The 24014-nt window shown below is 47.6% G+C and overlaps 1 protein-coding gene across 1 annotated transcript in view; it reads left to right on the forward strand.

The window, feature by feature from the left end:
• The first annotated feature begins 1146 nt into the window (after window positions 1–1146).
• LOC142312945 (uncharacterized) overlaps window positions 1147–24014 on the forward strand; it is a 156945-nt gene continuing 134077 nt past the window's right edge. Inside the window, exons 1-6 of the mRNA XM_075351934.1 lie at window positions 1147–1292; window positions 1422–1601; window positions 1684–1807; window positions 1891–1988; window positions 2186–2276; window positions 15403–16822. Of these exons, the coding sequence (XP_075208049.1) occupies window positions 1215–1292; window positions 1422–1601; window positions 1684–1807; window positions 1891–1988; window positions 2186–2276; window positions 15403–16822 (1991 nt within the window). The 5' untranslated portion in view covers window positions 1147–1214. The remainder of the gene's footprint in view (window positions 1293–1421; window positions 1602–1683; window positions 1808–1890; window positions 1989–2185; window positions 2277–15402; window positions 16823–24014) is intronic.

Below are 24014 nucleotides of genomic sequence, written 5' to 3' on the forward strand. Positions count from 1 at the left end.
CAATAGGTCACAACTGTTGCCAGCGATGACCAAATGCGGAGGGAGTCCCAGGCCCCCCCTCAGCTTCCCTCAGCCCTAATGAGATACAGACAGACGCTGATATCTGCACATAAGGTATGGAGGAGTGTGCGCTCCGAAGAAGACTGCCAGTTTATTATCACATACAGGGTTTATCAACTTAACAGGGGCGTAACTATGTCGTGTACAGAGACACAAGTTTCATTTCACAACAAAGCCTAAATAAGTTTCGATTCTTGGCGTAAGCGTAACTTTCCATTTCTCAGTAAAAAAACACAACTCTTATTGTCTTAGGGGTACTTCACACACAGCGAGATCGCTACTGAGATCGCTGCTGAGTCATGGTTTTTGTGACGCAGCAGTGACCTCGTTAGCGATCTCGCTGTGGGTGACACTGAGCAGCGATCTGGCCCCTGCTGTGAGATCGCTGCTCGTTACACACAGCCCTGGTTCGTTTTTTTATTGTTGCTCTCCCGCTGATAAGCACACATCGCTGTGTGTGACAGCGAAAAAGCAACAATCCTGAATGTGCAGGGAGCAGGAGCCGGCGTCTGACAGCCTGCGGTAAGCTGTAACCAAGGTAAACATCGGGTAACCAAGGTGGTTACCCGATATTTACCTTCGTTACCAGCCTCCGCAGCTCTCACGCTGCCAGTGCCGGCTCCTGCTCCCTGCACATGCTAAGCGAAGCGGTGTGCGCTGGTAACTAAGGTAAACATCGGGTAACCATACCCGATGTTTACCTTAGTTACCAGTGTCCGCAGCTTCCAGACGCCGGCTCCGTGCAAGCGCAGCATCGCTGGTGAGATCTGCCTGTTTGACAGCACACCAGCGACCCATGTAGCGACGCAGCAGCGATCCTGACCAGGTCAGATCGCTGGTGAGATCGCTGCTGCGTCGCTAAAGTGTGACGGTACCCTTAGACTAGGCGCAGGTCTTATCTCTGTCCTTGGGTCTCAGCGTCTAGAGTCCTTGAATCTGCTCTCAGCGTCATAGCGCAGCTGGGCTTGTTTGTTCATCTTACAAAACAACATGAATGTCCATCTATTCAATTTTAAGTTAACTCTTTCCTCACAGCGCCGTCGGTCCTTGGCCCAATTGGGTCATCTTTTTTTTTTATTCAGGTTCCTTCAATATCGGATCCTCTCACTGGAGATCTTCTATATAAGAGAATTCTCCTGATTGCCCCATCAAGGATGAATATGGACAAGGACAAGATGGTGGAGAGGATATTACACCTCACCCTAGAGATCCTCTTCCGGCTTACTGGAGAGGTGAGAGATTCTGATGACGTCACATTACATCATTCTTATCTATGGGAATAACAGATGAACAGAACTGGAGAGGTGAGGTCTCTGGAAATGTCTGTAGTGAGATTTATTACTGTGTCTCTCCATAACCAGGATTACACAGTAGTGAAGAAGACCTCTAGTGATCGCTGTCAGGATCCTGTGTCTGAGGGATGGGGAAGACCCCTGAGCCCAATCACGGGGCCTCCACCTCACCCCGCGATACATGAGGACATCAATGACCAGAAGATCCTAGAACTCACCTACAAGATGATTGAGCTGCTGACTGGAGAGGTGACACTGCTGGGAATGCTGGGACATTATACAGTAACGCTATGAAGGGATCGGGGGATGACGGTATCATTGTATGTGTCAGGTTCCTATAAGGTGTCAGGACGTCACTGTCTATTTCTCCAGGGAGGAGTGGGAATATTTAGAAGGACACACAGATCTGTACAAGGACGTCATGATGGAGGTTCCCCAGCCCCTCACATCACCAGGTAATAGACAGGACTAAATACACACGGCCTATAATTATCTGTATGCAAGGAATAAATTCAGTCCCTGTATGTGTTTCCTCCAGTCTTATACAGTAAGAGGACAACACCAGAGAGATGTCCGCGTCCTCTTCTTCCACAGGACTGTAAACAAGAAGATCCCGATGTTCCTCAGGATCATCAGGTAGATGGAGAGAAGGTGCCATGAAATCTCCCTATGATGTGTAGACGGCTGTGAAGGTCTTGTGCTCAGTCTTGTTTTATCCACCAGTATTATATGTATTATACTTGTGTAATGAGAACGGTGGAGATGGCAGGATTAGAGCTGATCATAGATGAGACTTCTCCATCTGTCTGTGACTTTTACAATATTTGTTTCAGGGTGAAGATCTGACCCATATTAATACTACAGAGACATATGTGAGGGGTGATGAGCGGTGTAAAGAGGAGATTCCTACATATGGCTACCCAGGTGAGTAGTGACCACTAAATGCAGAGAAGGCACAGATTCTTCTCAGTCACCGGCTGTGGCTACTTTATCGGTGGTGTAGTCCAACCACAACATTCTCTTCCACCTGGAACTGTTCATATTACTTTTCTCACTTAACCCCTTCACGACCTTGGACGGATCTATCCGTCCAGGATCGTGTCCCGTTAAGCCCCGCCCCCTGCCGCGGGCAGGCAGCGTGGATCGGCACATATATCAGCTGTTTTCAACAGCTGACATGTGTGCCTGCTAACCGCGGGTGGAATCGCTTCCACCCGCGGCCATTAACCCCTTAAATCTTGCTGCCAAAGTCTGGCAGCAATATTTAAATGCGCGCAGCCATGTTTTTTACTTACCGCCTCCCCCACCGGAAGTCACGTGTGTTATCACGTGACTATCGGTGGTTGCCATCGTAGCACAGGGTCATGTGATGACGCCTGCTGCTATGATCTTTCACTTTCGTTTTCCCTCAGACGAGAGCAGAGGGAAAAACAAACTGACTGAATCTGCTGTTTACAGCTGTATTGCTGTGATCAGCAGATAGATAATAGCGATCGGATTGCTGATCGCTATAGCCCCCTAAGGGGACTAGTAAAATAAAAAAAAAAGTAAAAAAAAAGTTTTAAAAAATAAAAAAAAACCAAAAACCTAAAAGTTCAAATCACCCCCCTTTCCCCCCATTTAAAATTAAAGGGTTAAAAAATAAATAAATATGCACATATTTGGTATCGCCGCTTTCAGAAATGCCCGATCTATCAAAATATAAAATCAATTAATCTGATAGGTAAATGGCGTAGTGGCAAAAAAATTCCAAACGCCAAAATTACGTTTTTTGGTCGCCGCAAGTTTTACGCAAAATGCAATAACAGGTGATCAAAATGTAGCATCTGCGCAAAAATGGTACCATTATAAACGTCAGCTCGAGACGCAAAAAATAAGCCATCACTGAGCCATAGATCCCAAAAAATAAGAACGCTATGTGTTTCGGAAAATGGCGCAAAACGTGCGCCACTTTTATTGGACAAACGTGAATTTTTTTTAACCCTTTAGATACAAGTAAACCTATACATGTTTGGTGTCTACAAACTCGCACCGACCTGAGGCATCACATAGATACATCAGTTTTATCATATAGTGAACACAGTGAATAAAATCTCAAAAACTATTGTGCGATCACACTTTTTTTGCAGTTTTTCCACACTTGGAATTTTTTTGCTGTTTTCCAGCACAATATATGGTAAAGAGAAACCAAGGGAAAATTGTGAAAACATACCCTGCTGTAACTAAATAAAAGCATAGTGCATATAAACATAGGGTACTTAGTAAACACTGTTTTTGATCAAAAAAAGCATAAAGCTATCCCACCAACGCCAAGGTGTACCCAGTTGGGATAGTACCTACACTCTCTAATATTAAAACCTTACCATGGGTCTAAAATAGGCCTCAATGTGGCTAAGGGCTGAGAGCGACCGGGTCCCAACAGGACACACACAGTCAGGGGGATTCACAGAATGAAATGTCCAGCTCACCAAGAGGGAGGGCCACACCCCGACCCGGTCGCTCTCAGCCCTTAGCCACATTGAGGCCTATTTTAGACCCATGGTAAGGTTTTAATATTAGAGAGTGTAGGTACTATCCCAACTGGGTACACCTTGGTGTTGGTGGGATAGCTTTATACTTTTTTTGATCAAAAACAGTGTTTACTAAGTACCCTATGTTTATATGCACTATGCTTTTATTTAGTTACAGCAGGGTATGTTTTCACAATTTTTCCCTTGGTTTCTCTTTGTCTAATGGCCAGTGTGAACATGAGCTCACAAGCTCCATGTATACCATCGCATACTCCGGCTCACTTTTTTGTTTTTACAATATATGGTAAAACCTATGGTTTCATTTAAAAGTACAACTCATCCCGCAAAAAACAAGCCCTCATATGGCAAGATTGACGGAATAATAAAAAAGTTACGGCTCTCGGAAGAAAAGGAGCAAAAAACAAAAACGGAAAGTGCCCGGGGGCTGAAGGGGTTAAAACCCTTCTTCTATAGCGCTTACAGCCTAGAATTAGGAGATGCTGACCCTTACCTGCCCAGATCTGTAATCTACAAATGACAGCATACGTAGAATGTGCTGACAGGGTAGAAAATCACTTGAAAAAAAAATATTTTTAAGAGTCTCTAAAAGAAGGTGGAGGGTAATGATACTGTTTCCTTCCTAGAATTTTAACATCCTGAAGGATGAATCTATATTCTGTCCCTTCTCGTGCTGCTGAATGTGCTTATAGGGTCCCTATAAGACCAGGTCCAGTCTTTGTGGCCAAACTTCACGTTTATAATAGAATATAAATTGTGCAGTGAGAACGAAATGCGAATTTCTGAACCATATTAGCAGAGCTTCTCTTTTATTCTGAGTTTTTCATTTTGTTTTTATAACTCCTTAACCCCTTCACTCCTGGGCGATTTTCCATTTTTCATTTTTTTTTTTTTGCTCCCCTTCTTCTGAGAGCTGTAACTTTTTATTTTTCCATCAATCTTGCCATATAAGAGCTTATTTTTTGCAGGACAAGTTGTACTTTTGAATGAAACCATTAGTTTTTTCCATCTAGGGTACTGGAAAGCAGCAAAAAAATTCCAACTGCAAAAAAAATGAACTACCCGATTGTTTTTGGGATACTTTATTCACATTGTTCACTATATGGTAAAACTAATGAGTCGATGTGATGCTGCAGGTCAGTACCAGTTTGTAGACACCAAACATGTATAGGTTTACTTTTATCTAAGGGTTAAAAAAAAAGAGAATTTTGTTACTTACCGTAAATTCTTTTTCTTATAGTTCCGTATTGGGAGACCCAGACCATGGGTGTTTAGCTTCTGCTCCGGAGGACACACAAAGTACTACACTTAAAAGTGTAGCTCCTCCCTCTGAGCTTATACACCCCCTGGTAGCCAGTCCTAGCCAGTTTAGTGCAAAAGCTGAAGGAGAATAGCCACCCACAAGTAGAACCGAGTAAGAACCGGAACAACCGGAGACTCTGTCCACGACAACAGCCGGTGATAACACACGGAACAAAAAATTTCCAACAGGCAACAGGGAGGGAGCTGGGTCTCCCAATACGGAACTATAAGAAAAAGAATTTACGGTAAGTAACAATTCTCTTTTTCTTTATCGTTCCTTTGGGAGACCCAGACCATGGGACGTTCCAAAGCTGTCCCTGGGTGGGAATAAACAGAAAAAACTAAGAAGTAGGCTGAGCCTAACTTCACAAGTGGGAGACAGCCGCCTGAAGGATGCGACTGCCCAAGCTCGCATCTGCCGAAGCATGAGCATGCACTTGGTAGTGCTTCGAAAAGGTATGCAGGCTAGTCCAAGTGGCAGCCTGACAGACTTGTTGAGCCGTAGCCTGGTGCCTAAAAGCCCAAGAGGCACCGACAGCTCTGGTCAAGTGTGCTTTGATCCCCGGCGGGGGAGGCACCTGAGTACTCTGGTAGGCGTCCGAAATGGTCGACCTAATCCAACGGGCTGCTTAGAAGCAGGGAGGCCCTTGCGCCGACCAGTGGTCAGCACAAAAAGAGAGGTGCACCGCCTAAGCGCAGCGGTGCGAGACACATAGATCCGGAGAGCACGCACCAGATCTAGAGTATGCAGCGCTTTCTCAAAGCGATGAACAGGGGCCGGACAGAAGGAAGGCAAAGAAATATCCTGGTTAAGGTGGAAGGGAGAGACCACCTTAGGAAGAAAGTCCGGGGTCGGACGGAGAACTACCTTGTCTTGGTGAAAAAACAAAAAAGGTGACTCCGAGGAGAGCGCAGCCAAATCAGAGACTCTCCTGAGAGAAGATATGGCAACTAGAAAGGCCACCTTTTGAGAAAGACGATACAAAGAAACCTCCCTAAGAGGCTCAAAGGGGGGTTTCTACAATATCGTGAGGACCAAGTTAAGGTCCCAGGGATCCAAGGGCCGCCGATAAGGCGGAATGATGTGAGACGCACCTTGCGTGAAGGTGCGGACCTGAGCCAGCCGGGCGAGACGCCGCTGGAACAGCACTGATAGAGCTGAGACTTGTCCCTTGAGAGAGTTGAGGGACAGTCCTAGCTGCAGACCGGACTGTAAAAAAGACAGAAGGGTCGGCAACGAGAATGGCCAAGGAGAATGGCCGGAAGAGCGACACCAGGACAGGAAAATTTTCCAAGTCCTGTGATAGATCTTGACGGAGGAAGACTTACGGGCCCGAGTCATAGTGGAGATGACTTCAGGAGGAATACCAGAAGCCGTCAAAATCCAGGACTGAAGAGCCACGCCGTCAATTTGAGCGTCGCAGAATTCGGGCGGAAAAACGGACCTTGCGAGAGAAGGTCTGGACGGTCCGGAAGATGCCACGGCATCTCCACGGACAGTTGGAGCAGGTCCGGATACCAAGCTCGCCTGGGCCAGTCCGGTGCAATGAGGATGACTCGACGGCCCTCCATTCTGATCTTGCGCAGGACTCTGGGCAAGAGAGCTAGAGCGGGAAACACGTAGGACAGACGAAACTGGGACCAGTCTTGAACCAGAGCGTCCGCGGCGAAGGCCTGAGGATCGTGGGAGCGAGCCACGTAAACCGGAACCTTGTTGTTGTGACGGGATGGCATTAGGTCCACGTCCGGAGTGCCCCACTTGCGGCAGATTGACTGAAACACTGCCGGGTGCAGGGACCACTCGCCACCGTCCACGGATTGACGGCTGAGATAATCTGCCTCCCAGTTTTCTACGCCAGGGATGTGGACTGCGGATATGGTGGACTTGGAGTCCTCCACCCATTGAAGAATGCGTTGGACCTCCAACATTGCCAGGCGGCTGCGTGTCCCGCCTTGGTGATTGATGTAGGCAACCGCTGTCGCGTTGTCTGACTGGACTCGAATGTGCCTGCCCGCCAACAGGTGGTGAAAGGCTAGGAGAGCTAGAAGCACAGCTCTGGTTTCCAGCACATTGATTGAAAGGGCTGACTCGGACGGAGTCCAAGTGCCCTGTGCTCTGTGGTGGAGATGTACCGCTCCCCAGCCGGATAGGCTGGCATCCGTGGTGAGAATCACCCAGGACGGAGTCAGGAAGGAGCGCCCTTGGGACAGGGAGAGGGGTCGAAGCCACCACTGAAGAGAGCTCCTGGTCCGTGGCGACAGAGCCACTAACCTCTGTAAGGAGGAAGGCCGCTTGTCCCAACAGCGCAGAATGTCCAGCTGCAGAGGACGCAGATGGAACTGGGCAAAGGGAACCGCCTCCATGGAGGCCACCATTTGACCCAGCACCTGCATCAGGCGCCTGAGGGAATAACGGCGGGGCCTCCGGAGAGAGCGCACCGCTAGACTGCTGTTTGATTAAGGGCAACTTCACAAGTGCCGGCAAAGTCTCGAACTGCATCCCTAGGTACGTGAGACTCTGGGTCGGAGTCAGAGTGGATTTGGGAAGATTGACAATCCACCCGAATTAGGCTAGGGTGGCGAGAGTGAGCGAAACACTCCGCTGACAGTCTGCGCTGGATAGACCCTTGACCAGAAGGTCATCCAGGTAGGGGAGCACTGCCAACCCCTGGAGGTGCAGGACCGCAATCACTGCCGCCATGACCTTGGTGAATACCCGAGGGGCCGTGGCTAACCCGAAGGGGAGAGCTACGAATTGGAAATGATCCTCTCCTATCGCAAAACGCAACCAACGCTGATGTGACACTGCGATTGGCACATGTAGATAGGCATCTCTGATGTCGATGGACGCCAGGAACTCCCCTTGGGTCATAGAGGCAATGACTGATCGCAGAGACTCCATGCAAAAATGCTGCAGCCGGACATGCTTGTTGAGAAGCTTGAGATCCAGGATGGGCCGGAAGGTACCGTCCTTTTTTGGAACTAGGAAGAGATTTGAGTAAAAACCTCTGAACCGTTCCTGAGCGGGAACTGGGACAATCACTCCGTTTGCCTGCAAGGACGCCACGGCCTGCGAGAAGGCGGCGGCCTTGGAGCAGGGGGGAGTTGAGAGAAAAAATCTGTTTGGAGGGCTGGAAGAGAATTCTATCCTGTAGCTGTGAGATATGATGTCTCTCACCCACTGATCGGAGACTTGCTTTAACCAAGCGTCGCCAAAGTGGGAGAGCCTGCCACCGACTAAGGACGTGGCTGGAGCGGGCCGAGAGTCATGAGGAAGCTGCCTTAGTGGCAGAACCTCCTGCGGTCTTCTGCGGACGCGCTTTTGGGCGCCAATTGGATTTCTGATCCTTGGCTGAGTTAGCGGACGAGGCGGAAGGCTTAGAGGATGACCAGTTGGAGGAATGAAAGGAACGAAACCTCGATTGATTCCTACCCTGGGCGGGTTTCCTGGTCTTGGTTTGTGGCATGGAAGTACTCTTCCCGCCAGTAGCCTCTTTAATGATTTCATCCAGCTGTTCACCAAACAGCCGTGAACCAGCAAAAGGGAGCCCAGCAAGAAACTTCTTGGAAGAAGCATCTGCCTTCCACTCTCGAAGCCACAAAATCCTGCGGATAACAAGAGAATTAGCTGAAGCCACCGCAGTGCGGTGAGCAGCCTCTAGCATGGCAGACATGGCATAGGATGAAAAAGCTGAAGCCTGAGCAGTTAAGGCAACCATCTCAGGCATAGATTCCTTGGTGAGGGAATGCATCTCCTCTAGAGAAGCAGAGATGGCTTTGAGAGCCCACACTGCTGCAAAAGTCGGGGAAAACGCGGCCCCCGCAGCTTCATACACAGATTTGGCCAGAAGGTCAATCTGACGGTCAGTGGAATCCTTAAGTGAGGTGCCGTCAGCCACCGACACAACGGTCCGGGCTGATAGCCTAGACACCGGAGGGTCTACCTTTGGGGAGTGAGACCACTCCTTGACCACCTCAGGTGGAAATGGAAACCGGTCATCAGAACCACGTTTTGGAAAGCGTTTGTCAGGGCAGGCCCTGGGTTTGGTCACAGCGGTCTGAAAACTGGAGTGGTTAAAGAACACACTCTTCACTCTCTTAGGCGAGGTAAACTGATGTTTTTCTGCCAAAGAGAGCTGCTCCTCTGACACTGGCGGATTGAGATCCAGCACAGAATTAATAGAAGCAATCAAATCACTAAGATCTGAGTCACCCTCAGAGAAATCGATGGGATACATAGCCTCCGACCCCCAGTGAGGGCATCCTCCTCATCTTGAGAGTCAGCTCTTGAGACAGAGCCGTGGGATGGGGAGGGGGAGGAAACCCTGCGCCTTCTCTTAGAAGGACGGGGTCTGGGATCAGATGATGAATCCTCCGTGAGCTCCGATGGACGGAGGTCAGAGGATAGGAGTCCTCTGTCAAGAGTATTAGAGGCACCTTGTGAGGGGGGCTGATGCATATTCATCAAAGTCCTGGACAAAAGTCCCATGGACTCAGCAAATGACTGGGATATGGACCTAGAAAAGGACTCTACCCAGGCCGGGGGTTCAATCACAGGTGCAGCAGCAGCCTGAGAGACCACCGGGGGTGAGACTCCAGGCTGTGGCACCGCCAAGATAGAGCAACCATCACAGTGTGGATAAATGCTCTGCTCAGGCAGCAGGAGCTTACATGCAGTGCATGCAGTCCTTGTGTGAGACATGCTGCTGGAGTGGGGGCTTTGCAGAGAATGAACCCCAGGGAGAATATACAGAGATCCACAACCGGAGACCGGCTGTGGCTTACCAGACCGCTGAGCGCGGTGTTGTGTGCCCTCCAGATCCCGAAGCCCGGTCCCCCAGTCGCAGCACCTCAGCAGAGATGCAGAATGCAGGATGTCCCAGAGCAGAGTGAACTCTGCCTGAGAAGAGGGCGTTCCTATAAAAGAGCGGGAACTGGAGGGCTATAGAGACCTGCAGGGAAGGAGGGACGCCCCAGCAGTGGGGAGTGTCCCTCCCCTGTGTAGAACGGCCGCCGGGAGGAGCCGAACCTGTCCCTCTGCATGAGTGACATGCGAGGGCAGGAAAATGAAACTAGGCCTCCGGCGAAGCCGGGGCCTAAATTTAAGCGGCGAGGCAGACAAGCAGGCACCATCGGCGCGGTTCTCAGGCAAAAGCTAGAGAACCCACCGGAAAAGTTAAAACAATCACATACAGCATACTCTCCCCTTACAATAAAGAACCTGGACCCCCAACATAAACGTCTCAGGTACTTAGCTGCTGAGACGCAGGGCCATGTCCCTGGGGATGAGTGCTCCGGTCCAACAGAATCCTCAAGGGGCTGTGGATGGAGACCGGACTCCTGCCAGGCATGGAGACCGTGCTGGCTCCCACTTCAAGCCAGAGCCCAGAAGGGATGGTGAAGGAGCGCGGCATGTAAGGCTGCAGCCTTGTAAATCAACCTTAACAACACCGCCGACACAGTGGGGTGAGAAGGGACATGCCGTGAGTCCAGACATGGACCCACTTTTCTTCAAACTCTTTCCAAAAGTCAAACAAATCAGATGAGAATGCATGTGTGGATGTATGCCTCCTGACACAAAGCAGTAAACTGGCTAGGACTGGCTACCAGGGGGTGTATAAGCTCAGAGGGAGGAGCTACACTTTTAAGTGTAGTACTTTGTGTGTCCTCCGGAGGCAGAAGCTAAACACCCATGGTCTGGGTCTCCCAAAGGAACGATAAAGAAAATCCCAAGTTTCTCCAAAAAAGGCACACTTTTTGCGCCATTTTCAGTGATCCGTAGAGTTCTCATTTTTCAGGGTCTATGGCTCAGTGACTGCTTATTTTTTGCGTCTCGAGCTGACGTTTTTACCGGTACCATTTTTGCGCAGATGCTATGTTTTGATCACCTGTTATCGCATCTTGCACAAATTAATTAATTTTATATTTTGATTGGGCATTTCTGAACGCGACGATACTAAATGTATGTATATATTTATAATTTTTTTTACCCTGTAATTTTCATTGGGGCAAATGGGGGGTGATTTGAACTTTTAGGGTTTTTTTTTTTGTTTTTTATTTTTACTTTTATAGTAAACTATTCCCCCAAAGGGACTCTAAGGATCAGCAGTCTGATCGTTTGTTCCTTTCTGTAGATCACAGCTGCACATCTGAGATCTGCAAAAAAGCTGCTTTCCTCTCACACACGGCGCTCTACCGGGTGTAAGAGGAAGTGACTCATGATAGCTACAGGAGTAATTATTTGAACCTGTGCTACTATGACAAACATCGGATCCACGTGTCATGTTACGTGACTTCCAATGGCGCTGGGTAAGTAAATACTTACTGCGGCGCGCTTTTTCATCTCACTGTCACATTTTGAAAGCGAGATGCAACGGGTTAACAGGTGCGAGTGGGTCCCGGACCCACTCATGCCTGATAGCTGCACTTGTCAGCGGTTCAAATCAGCTGACATGTGCAGGGATCGCTGCTGGCTGCCTGCAGTAGCCAGCAGGGATTAACCTGACACGATGCATGAAGTACCCAGTACGTCATGTGTCGTGAAGAGGTTAACCCCTTCACGACCGCGGGCAGTAAAGTTATATCCTATTTGTACCGGACTTGACGACCAGGGACGTAACTTTACTGCCTAAAATTCATTTGATTGCCGTGGCCATAGCAACGGTTTTCAAATGATGTCCCCTGCTGTTTCTTACAGCAGGGGACCTTTGCTTGACTCCAAGGGGGGTGGCATCGCCACTCCCCATCGACGATCGTTGTGATTAGCTGTTCAAATCTGAACCGCCAATCATCGATCGCACTGTTTTCAGTTAAAACAATGGTCCAAAACAGTTGATCCTGTGACATCCAGCTATGATCTGTGCTTCAGCAGCAGGATCATAGCTGGAGACCCGCAGACACGGCGCCCCCACCCACTCCAGCACTGATTGGAGGGTTTGCGCGTCATAGTACGATTGCTCCAATCAGCGTGCAATGGAGCGGTCTGACCTGACAGTGACCGCCCTTGACTGCCCTCCCCAGGCTTGTGTTGGCCTGAGGAGCTCTCCCACCAGCATGTCTGTGGCGTGTACTGGCTGGTACTTGTAGTACCACACTGCCGCTGCTGCCGTACGATGCGCCTCCTGTAAATATTGCGCACTCCCATGATGTCCCTGCGCGCTGCCGATATGCCACCCTGCCCCCTGCAGATGTGCTCCCACTGATCTGCCCCGCCTCCGCAATCTCTATTCTGCCCCCATTCTCCTGCCTCTGCTTCTCGGTCTCCCCCTCCCCTCTCCATCTGCTGTTCCTCCGACGTCCCCTACCTGCTGTCACTGGGTCGTCCGAGCTCTTCATTGGTCCGATAACATCTGCCTCCATCGCTGGGTCCTTCCTGGCTTCCGGGGTCTTCACAAATGAGGTGTCCAACTTCCTTCCTGCTGCTCCTGTAATAAGCTGTCCATCTTGCTGCCTTCTATTCCTCCTGCAGCTTCTCTGGTCAGTGATCCTCCTGCTAATCCTCTGGGTCCTGTGAGTATAACCTTTTTTTTTTTTTCTGTATCCACTGTCCGTTTTTACACATCATCTGTCCGTGCGTCCCACCGAGCGCTAATCAGTGATGCATATAACGGATCTGCATCGGCGGGACTTTTTTTTTTTTATTCAGCATAGTTTTTTGCATCTCATCCTTGTGTGTGTCCTGCAGTGGCCAAGTGCTGATCAGGGATGCACATAATGGATCGGATCCGTGCTCATTTTTCAGTGGGATTTTTTTTTTTTTGTGTCTGGGGTCGCTTTTTGCACCTCATCCGTCCATGCGTCCTGCAGCGGCCGATCAGTGATGCACATCACTGCTCGGTGGCTGTGCATTTGAAAAGTCAAATGGTGCTCCTACCCTTTTGAGCCCTGCCGTGCACCCAAACAATTGATTTCCACCACATATGAGGTATCTACGTACTCAGGAGAAATTGCACAATAAATTTTATTGTGCGTTTTTTTTTCCTGATACTCTTGTAAAAAAAAAGTTACCTGGTTGAAGCAACAGTTTTGTGGTAAAAAGAAAAAAAAAATATTTTCACAGCTCAATGTTATAAACTTCTGTAAAGCCCCCAGGGGTTCAAAGTGCTCACCAAACATCTAAAAGAATTCTTTGAGGGGTCTAGTTTCCAAAATGGGGTCACTTGTGGGGGGCTCCATTGTTTAGGCACCTCAAGGTGTCTCCAAACCCGACATGGCGTACACTAATGAGTGCAGCTAATTTTGTGTTCAAAAATTCAAATGGCGCACCTTACTTTCCGAGCTCTGCCGTGCGCCCAAACAATTGATTTCCACTACATATGAGGTATCTGCGTACTCAGGAGAAATTGCATAATAAATTGTGTGGTGCACTTTCTCTTTTTTTTCCCTTGTGAAAATGCAAAATTTTATGGCTAAAGTAACATTTTTGTGTTAAGAAAAAAAAGTTAAATTTTCATTTTTTCCTTCCATATGGCTTTGGTTCCTGTGAAGCTCCTAAAGGGTTAATAAACTTCATGGATGTGGTTTTGAGCAGTGTGAGGGGTGCAGTTTTTAGACTGTCACTTTTTGGTATTTTCTATAACTTAGATCTCTCAAAGTCACTCCAAATGTGATGTGGTCCCTAAAAAAAAAATGGTTTTGTGAATTTTGTTGGAAAAATTAAAAATTGCTGATGAACTTTGAACCCTTCTAACGTCCTAAAGAAAAAAAAAATTGTCTTGAAAATTGCGCTGGTGTAAAGTAGACATGTGGGAAATGTTATTTCGTAACTATTTTGTGTGACATATCTCTTGGATTTATGGGCATAAAATGTCAAAGTTTGAAAATTGCAAAATTTTAAACATTTTTGCGAAATTTCTAACATTTTCACAAATAAAAGCAAAAAATATTTGCCTATATTTACCACTATCACAATGTCACGAAAAAACCTTGTCAGAATCGCCAGGATCCGTTGAAGTGTTCCAGAGTTATAACCTGTCACAGTGACACTGGTCAGAATTGCAAAAAATGGCCCGGTCATTAGGGTGTTTTAGTGGCCAGGGATGAAGGGGTTAAAGTGCACCAATCACCAGGATTTTCATACAAATAGTTGAACTCCACACTCTTCTGGTTCATGCCATGAGGTCTTCTATTTGACTGTTAACCGTTATTGTCTTAGTGAATAATGAAATTTTACTACATAACTTATTTTTACTGACATTTTGAGTAGAAATGTTAAAAAATATAAATTTCAGGGATACAATACACTACACTATATGGAAAACAGTCGGCACAAACATTTCCGATTCCTTGTATCTTTCCTTCTTACTCCTTAGTTGGATTAGACGGTTACTGAAGGTGCTCTTCTGTCTCATGGACAGCTCATATAATGGGTGTGCATTATTGTTCATTATCGCTTTACACTTCTTCTGAGTTCTTTCCTCCACTACCTCCTCAAGTGTCAAGATTGTGGCCAACAGCCGAGATTGCATTCTTGATAAGTTTATTGAGCTGATTACTATCTGCCACCCGCACACTACTTCCCCAGCATATGATTGGGGAAAAGATGAACACTATGGATTGGTACAACCTTCCTAACATTTTGCTGCACACATTAAACAACCTTAGAAAGTACAGTTTTCTCATCCCCTTCTCGTAAACCCACTCTATATGTCACCACCAATCTAGTCTGCTGCCCAAGTGGACCCTCAAATATTTGTAACTGTCAACTTGCTCCACTTCCTGACCAGCGATAGTGACAGGTAAACCTTCCATCTTTCTCCTGCTGCAGTTCATCACCAACTCCTTAGTTTTCTTTGTTTAGTTGAAGATAGTTAGCATGACACCAATCCACAAAGTCCAACAGTATCCTTCTATATTCCTCATCACCTTCCCCAATTTCTACATCAGACTATTAGAGTCATCTGAGAAGTTTAGAAGGTGGCAAAAATTAGGTTTATACTGATAGTCTGCTGTATACAACATGAAAAAAGAGGGCGACAGCACCGTTCTCTAAGGGTCACCAACAGGTCTCAATAATCTGCCAAACACAGCCGCTCCCATCTGTACAAACTGTGACCTTTCTGACAGGTAGTTATCCAATTTCTCATTCCACTATCCAGCTTCATATTGGTCATCTCTTTGCATAGTAAAAGTGGCTATAAGGTATTTAACATATTAGATAAATCAAAGAACATTCATTAAATATTTTGTTCAAAAATAATAATTGATTTTATTCTTGGCAGATGACTGTACCAGGAGATCAGAGGGACAACTCACATCTTCAATTTTTACATCAGATGACCTTGAGATCATACTGGATACAATTGAAGTGAATGTTATTACTCCAGATATTCCTTCATCCCTCCACAGTAAATGTCAATCATCTGATCCTTTGAAACAGGTTCTCTCTTCAGACTCATTAGAGACTACTAAGAAAAGTAAAAGACTCAAAAGTGGCATTAAAAAAAAAACTGCTCTTAAAGCAAAAACGACAACTTCATATTCAGAATATGCATATAGTTCTCACCTAGAAACATCTTTGGTTAAATATCAAAAACTGAACACAGAAGAGAATAGATTTTCTTGTTCCAAATGTGGGAGATATTTTAACAGTAAAAGAGATCTTGTTAGACATGAGAGAATTCATACTGGGGAGAAACCACATTCATGTTCAGAATGTGGAAAATGTTTTAATCAGAAATCGATTCTTGTTAGTCACCAGAGAATTCACACAGGTGAAAAGCCATATTCATGTTCAGAATGTGGAAAATATTTTAATAGAAAATCGACTCTTATTAATCACCAGAGAATTCACACAGGTGAAAAGCCATATTCCTGTTCGGAATGTGGAAAATATTTTAATAGAAAATCGACTCTTATTAGTCACCAGAGAATTCACACAGGTGAGAAGCTATATTCATGTTCAGAATGTGGGAAATGTTTTAATCAGAAATCGACTCTTGTTAGTCACCAGAGAATTCACACAGGTGAAAAGCCATATTCATGTTCGGAATGTGGAAAATATTTTAATAGAAAATCGACTCTTATTAGTCACCAGAGAATTCACACAGGTGAGAAGCTATATTCATGTTCAGAATGTGGGAAATGTTTTACACAAAAAAATTCACTTGTTGAACATCAAAGAATTCACACAGGGGTGAAACCAGGTTCAGAATATGGGACATGTTTTTTAAATAGGTCATGTCTTGTGAAACACAAAAGAAGTCACATAGGGGAGAAATATTGCTCATGTTCAGAATGTGGAAAATGTTTTATCAAGAAATCAAGTCTTGTTAGACACCAGAAAATACACACAGGGGAGAAGCCTTTTTTATGCTTAGAATGTGGGAAATGTTTTATAGATAAATCAAGTCTTGTTAGTCACCATAGAACTCACACAGGGGAGAAACCTTTTTCATGTTCAGAATGTGGGAAGTGTTTTACAGATAAATCAAGTCTTCATAATCACAAAAGAACTCACACAGGAGAGAGGCCTTTTTCATGTTCAGAGTGTGGGAAATGTTTTATAAAAACATCACACCTTGTTAGACACCAGAAAAGTCACACAGCGGAGAAACCTATTTCATGTTCAGCATGTGGGAAATATTTTACAAATAAATCAAGTCTTGTTAATCACCAAAGAACTCACACAGGGGAGAAGCCTTTTTCATGTTCAATATGTTTGAAATGTTTTATAAAGACATCACACCTTGTTAGACATCAGAAAAGTCACACTGGGGAGAAGCCTTTTTCATGTTCAGAATGTGGGAAATGTTGGGCAGATAAATCAAATCTTTTTAGACACCAGAGAACTCACACAGGTGAGAAGCCAACACAGGGAGTAGACATTCCTAGAATGTGAAAAATGAATTACTGAAAAATAATATTTTTTTACCATGAAAAATAACTCTAAAAGGTCAGAAACAATATATTTTAGTGACAGATTGTATAAAAATAACATATAATAGACAGGTATATACCGTATTTTTTGCTTTATAAGACGCACCTGATTATAAGACGCACCCCCAAATTTGGTGAAGGAAAAGAGATTTTTTTTTTTTAATGTTAAATGGGGTCCGTCTTATAATGCCAGTGTCCATCTAACAAATCATTAAGGGTATATGTCCCTTATAGCCCCCATCCTAAAATTAGCCCCCTTAATCTGTATATGGCCCTCATATTTAATATAGCCCCCTTGTGCTGGCACACGTCCCCCAGTGATGCCACATGTCCCCCATTGATGGCACATGTCCCCTATTGCTGGCACATGTCTCCTATTGATGGAACACGTCCCCTATTTATGCCACACATCCCCCTGTGCTGGAACACGTCCCCTATTGCTGGCACATATCCCCTACAGCTGGCACAGGTCTCCTATAGATGGCACACGTCTCCTACAGCTGGCACGGGTCTCCTATGGATGGCACACATCCCCCTGTGCGGCCCATGGCCCCCTATGGATGGCACACGTCCCCCTGTGCTGCCCATGGCCCCCTATGGATGGCACACCTCCCCGTGTTAGATATGCCCACCTATGGATGGCACACATCCCCATGTGCTGCCCATAGCCCACTATGGATGGCACACGTCCCCCTGTGTTAGATATCGCCCCCATGCTGCTGCCTATAGTAAAATAAACACTTTACTTTACCTTCTCCAGCGCTGCCCTCCCTCGTGTCTCCCTCTGTGCTTCTAATCTCCTGCACTTCCTGGTTCTCGGTGCCGGTCATGTGATCGGCACAGCAGAGTGATATCATCTCTGCGTGCATGATCACAGCGGCAGCAGGAGACCGGGAGATCAGCGCTTGAGGAGGTAAATAAAGAGTTTTTTATTTTACTATAGGCAGCAGCATGGGGGCCATATCTAACATGGGGGGGCATGTGCCATCAAAGGAGGGGCGCAGGCACATATAATATGCGCCGCTGCCCCAGCCCATAAACGCGGTGCGGTTTCAGCTCCACGGTGATAGACAGCGGCAGTGCATATTATATGAGCCGGAGCAGGAGATCTAACGCTTCCTGCCTGCAGCTTTCACCAGCCCCCAGCAGCGCTCCAAAGCTGCCCCCACCTCCCCTGGTCTCTAGTATGTATGTATGTATGTATGTATGTATGTATGTATGTATGTATGTATGTGTGTGTGTGTATGTATGTATGTATGTGTGTGTGTGTGTGTGTGTATATATATGTATGTATGTATGTGTGTGTGTGTATATATATGTATGTATGTGTGTGTGTGTGTGTGTGTGTGTGTGTGTGTGTATATATATGTGTGTGTGTGTGTGTGTGTGTGTGTGTGTGTATATATATATATATATATATATATATATATATATATATATATATATATATATATATATACACCCCCCCCAATATGTTCGGATTATAAGACGCACCCCCTACTTTCCCCCAAAATTTGGGGTAACAAAAGTGCGTCATATAAAGTGAAAAATATGGTAATTAAATGAGAAAGGGAAATAACTAGCACTTACTGCTTTTTTTGGAATATAAGGCCACGTGCACATGTCGAATGCTTGGTGACTTTTTTTTTTCTTCAGTGTTTGTGAGTAGTCATGGGTAGACCTGGACTGTAAAAATACGGATCCGCATGGGTTCAAAAGTACCCAAGCACCGATTCCAGGCCCGGAGTTCTCAGGGAACTCTGGGTAACGATCTGGGTCTGGCAACTCGGGTAACCTTAAAAAAAAAAAAAAAAAATAAAGGAAAAATAAAGAAGGGGAATGCAGACATGTTATACTTACCGAGTCTCTCATGTGGCTGTACACTGCTTCCGGGGTTCGCTCATACTACTTCCGGGGCCGCTCATTAACCTTATACATTTCCACTGCTTTCCCCGCCCACCGGCAGTCCCCGTGTCTCTGGTTGCAGTCAGATGCACCCCCACCCTGTGTGACAGCATGTGTGACTGCAACCAATTTGAGGTGCTGTGTGTGTATCCCTATTGCTATACAAATAAATAAAGAAACTGTTGTAGGTTCCCCCATATTATGATACCCAGCACAGATAAAGCATATATGGCTACAGGCTGCAGCTCCCAGCTATGCTCTTATCTTGGCTGTGTATCAAAATAAGGGTCAACGCATGGGGCTTTTTTAAAAAAAATCATTTTAAAAACTTTGTCCCCCCCCCCCTTCCCCAAATTTTGATACCCAGCCGAGACAAAGTCAACAGGTGGGAGTTGGTATTCTCAGGCTGGGGAGACCTATGCTTATTGGGCCACCCAGCCTACAATTAGCAGCCTTTAGTCACCTAGGATTGTCACATCCATTAGATGCGACAATCTCAGAACTTTACCTGGCTAATTCCGATTGCGCTTTTGAGGTGGCAGTCTGGGTAATATGCGGTAATGATAGCTCACAGCTGGCACTAAACCCTAGATTTAGTAATGGTGAGGGTCTATGAGAACCCCCCCCATTACTAATCGGTAACTAAAAAGAAATAAAAAGCAAAATCCTTTATTTGAAATAAAATGCAAAAAAAACCTTTCACCTCTTTAACCCCCAAAACGCCCAGGTCCGACATAATCCACACGAGGTCCCATGGTGATTCCAGCTTTGCTACCTTACAGAAGGCACAGCGTGCAGCCATAGAATATGACAACCGGCTGTGAACTTCAGGTAGAGACTGAGCCATGCGATGACTCAAGCTATTTGCGGTCACAGCTGGAGATTCCCACTGTCCTCCACCTGTGATCACAGGTAATCTGACCTCAGGTAACATTATTAAATTCAGTGAGGTCAGTGAGCTCACATACCTACGTTTTTCTGCCAGAAGATGCGTTTTGTTTTTTCTTTTTTTTTTTTTTTTTTTCTTCCCCAAAGCGATTCATGTGAATTGTTTACACCACTTTCCTGCACCCAAACTACACCTCCTGGTAAAAAAAAAAATCACATCATAGCACATGCAGTTTTGATGCGTTTTTTTTTTCCCCAGGAATGATCATAATAAAAAACATGATGCAGAGAAACACTAATAATAAATGTATTTTCTTTGTCGCTCCATTGGGAGACCCAGACAATTGGGTGTATAGCTTCTGCCTCTGGAGGCCACACAAAGTAATTACACTTTAAAAAGTGTAACCCCTCCCCTCTGCTATACACCCTCCCGTGCATCACGGGCCCCTCAGTTTTTTGCTTTGTGTTGAAGGAGGCACACATTCACGCAAGCTCCACGTTTTAGTCAGCAGCAGCTGCTGACTTTATCGGATGGAAGAAAAGAGGGCCCCTATGGGGCCCCCGGCATGCTCCCTTCTCACCCCACTCAGGTCGGCGGTGTTGTTAAGGTTGAGGTACCCATTGCGGGTACACAGGCTGGAGCCACATGCCGCTTTCCTTCCCCATCCCTTAGGGGCTCTGGGGAAGTGGGATCCTATCCGGTCATCCAGACACTGGGACCGGTCTCCCTCCGCAGCCCCTGGGGGAATCTGCTGGACAGGAGACGGAGTATCGTCAGGGACATGGCCCTGCATCCACAGGTACTCTGTGTCCCCGTTGGGACGGCGCATAAAGCACCTTAGGCCCAGACGCTGCAGCGACTGCGGCGTGAGTATGGGTCCGGGACTACCGCGCCGACCGTGCACTGCCGGCCGGCCGCGGTTTTAACTTTAGTCCCCGGCTTTTGCGGCCTAGTATAGTATTCTCCCGCCCCCAGGCCTGCCAGTCAGGGAAAAGGGCGGGATGGTCGGTATGACGCCGACAGTGAGGGCTGGAGTACACTGAGCTGTCCTCCGCCCCCCTCACTACTCACGCTGGGGCACCAGATTCCCGCACTTTTGTGACTACGCCCACACCTCCCTCCTCCTCTGAGAACGCCGTCAGCCATTTTTTCAGCACATTCTGCGGTGGAGAACTTCTGGCTGCAGCTGAGGGAGACCTGGGGCAGGGAATCTGGTGGCCACACAGAGCGGTTGGTAAGCCACACCGGTCTGCCGGTGCTGGACCCCCCAGAGTGCCGAACTGTATATATATATCTTTATACATTTGCTGGTTCGGCTGTACTGTTAACTTGGGGCTATATATATCCCTCAGTGATCACGGTGATCCCTTACTTATCTCTTGGAGGACAACAACATGTCGTCCGCAAAGAGCAAGGGTACCAAGGCACAGGCTTATTTTGCAACCTGTACCTCATGTGCGGCTGTGCTACCTGCAGGTTCCACCTACCCTCATTGTGTGCAATGCTCGGCCCCTGTGACACTCACTCAGCCGGAGCCTCAGGCACTGGTGGGACCCCCGGCTCAGGTAGAGGCACCGGTTCCCACTGTCCAGGTGACCGGGACAGAGTTTGCAGTTTTGGCTGACAAACTGTCTGAGTCGCTTTCACAGTCCATGGCTCAGTCTATGGACAAATGGCCTGCTAAGATACTAGAAGCCTTGCAGTCCAGACCAACAACACAGATGCAGGGCACTGTGCGTTCTTCGTCCCCAGGTCCCCCTCAGTTGGCGCAGCAATCTGCTCCTGAGGTGACACATAGGTCCCACGGTGAGGACTCCGACTCGGACCGCAGTCCCAGACCGGTGAAGCGGGCTCGCTGGGGACCTTCCTCCGCTTCATCACGCTGCTCAGGGTCTCAGCATGAGGACTCTCTAGAGGATGAGGAGGAAGGCGCAGCTCAGGGCTCAGACCCTGACGGTGCTCTCAATCTAGATACACCTGAAGGGGACGCCATAGTAAATGACCTTATAGCGTCCATCAACCAGGTGCTAGAAATTTCTCCTCCAACTCCAACTGTGGAGGAGGCGGTTTCACAGCAGGAGAAACACCAGTTTAGGTTTCCCAAACGTCCACGGAGTGCCTTTGTCGATCACTCTAATTTCAGGGATGCTGTCCAGAAGCACAGAGCATACCCGGACAAGCGTTTTACTAAGCGCCTTAATGACACACGTTATCCCTTCCCCCCGGAAGTAGTGAAGGGTTGGGCTCAGTGTCCAAAAGTGGATCCTCCAGTCTCTAGGCTGGCGGCCAGATCTGTGGTTTCAGTGGCAGATGGCTCATCGCTCAAGGATGCCACTGACAGGCAGATGGAGCTCATGATGAAATCCATCTATGAAGCCATAGGAGCATCTTTTGCTCCGGCATTCGCGGCAGTGTGGGCGCTCCAAGCTATCTCAGCTTGTCTGTCTGAGATTACTGCGGTCACACGCACCGCTACTCCACAGGTTGTGTCTCTGACTTCTCAGGCGTCGGCTTTTTCGTCCTACGCCATGAACGCCGTCCTGGACTCGGTGAGCCGTTCAGCGGTAGCATCCGCCAATTCGGTGGCAGTCCGCAGAGCCATGTGGCTACGTGAATGGAAGGCAGACTCTGCCTCCAAGAAATTCTTAACCGGTTTGCCATTTTCTGGCGACCGTTTGTTTGGCGAGCAATTGGACGAAATTATTAAACAATCCAAGGGAAAGGACTCGTCCTTACCCCAGTCTAAACAAAAGAAACCTCAACAGCGAAAGTTTCAATCGAGGTTTCAGTCCTTTCGGCCCTCGGCCAAGTCACATTCCTCCACGTCAAACAGGACGGAGAAGGGCCAGAGGAACCCTTCGGCATGGCGGTCTAAGTCACGGCCTAAAAAGACCGCCGGAGGCACCGCCACCAAGGCGGCCTCTTCATGACTCTCGGCCTCCCCAAACCGCATCCTCGGTCGGTGGCAGGCTCTCCCGCTTTTGCGACGCCTGGTGGCCACATGTCCAAGACCGATGGGTGAGAGACATTCTGTCTCACGGTTACAGGATAGAGTTCAGCTCTCGTCCTCCAACTCGTTTCTTCACAACATCTCCGCCCCCAGAGCGAGCCGCTGCACTTTTTCAGGCGGTGAATGCTCTGAAGGCAGAAGGAGTGGTGATTCCCGTTCCCCCTCAGGAACATGGTCACGGCTTCTACTCCAACTTGTTCGTGGTGCCAAAAAAGGACGGATCTTTCCATCCCGTTCTAGACCTCAAACTGCTCAACAAGCATGTCAGCACCAGAAGGTTCCGGATGGAATCTCTCCGCTCGGTCATCGCCTCAATGTCACAAGGAGACTTCCTAGCATCAATAGACATCAAGGATGCTTATCTCCATGTGCCGATCGCACCCGAACATCAACGCTTCTTGCGTTTCGCCATTGGGGACGAACACCTTCAGTTCGTGGCACTGCCTTTCGGCTTGGCGACAGCCCCACGGGTCTTCACCAAGATTATGGCAACAGTGGTGGCGGTCCTACACTCTCAGGGCCACTCGGTGATCCCTTACTTAGACGATCTCCTAGTCAAGGCACCCTCCTGGGTGGCTTGCCAGCACAGCCTGACCATTGCCCTGGAGACTCTCCAGAGGTTCGGGTGGATCATCAATTTCCCAAAGTCAAAATTGACACCGACCCAATCCCTGACTTACCTCGGGATGGAGTTTCATACTCTGTCAGCGATAGTGAAGCTTCCGCTGGACAAACAGCGTTCACTACAGACAGGGGTCCAATCTCTTCTTCGGGGTCAATCTCACTCGTTGAGACGCCTTATGCACTTCCTAGGGAAGATGGTGGCAGCAATGGAAGCAGTTCCCTTTGCGCAGTTTCATCTGCGTCCACTTCAGTGGGACATTCTCCGCAAATGGGACAAGAGGTCGACGTCCCTCGACAGGAACGTTTCCCTGTCAAGAGCAGCCAAAACCTCCCTTCAGTGGTGGCTTCTTCCCACTTCTTTGTCGAAGGGAAAATCCTTCCTGCCCCCATCCTGGGCTGTGGTCACGACAGACGCGAGCCTGTCAGGGTGGGGAGCGGTCTTCCTCCACCACAGGGCTCAGGGAACCTGGACTCCGACGGAGTCCTCCCTGCAGATCAATGTTCTGGAGATAAGGGCAGTGTATCTA

The sequence above is a fragment of the Anomaloglossus baeobatrachus genome, chromosome 5, assembly GCF_048569485.1.
Source record: "Anomaloglossus baeobatrachus isolate aAnoBae1 chromosome 5, aAnoBae1.hap1, whole genome shotgun sequence".
Lineage (NCBI taxonomy): Eukaryota > Metazoa > Chordata > Amphibia > Anura > Aromobatidae > Anomaloglossus > Anomaloglossus baeobatrachus.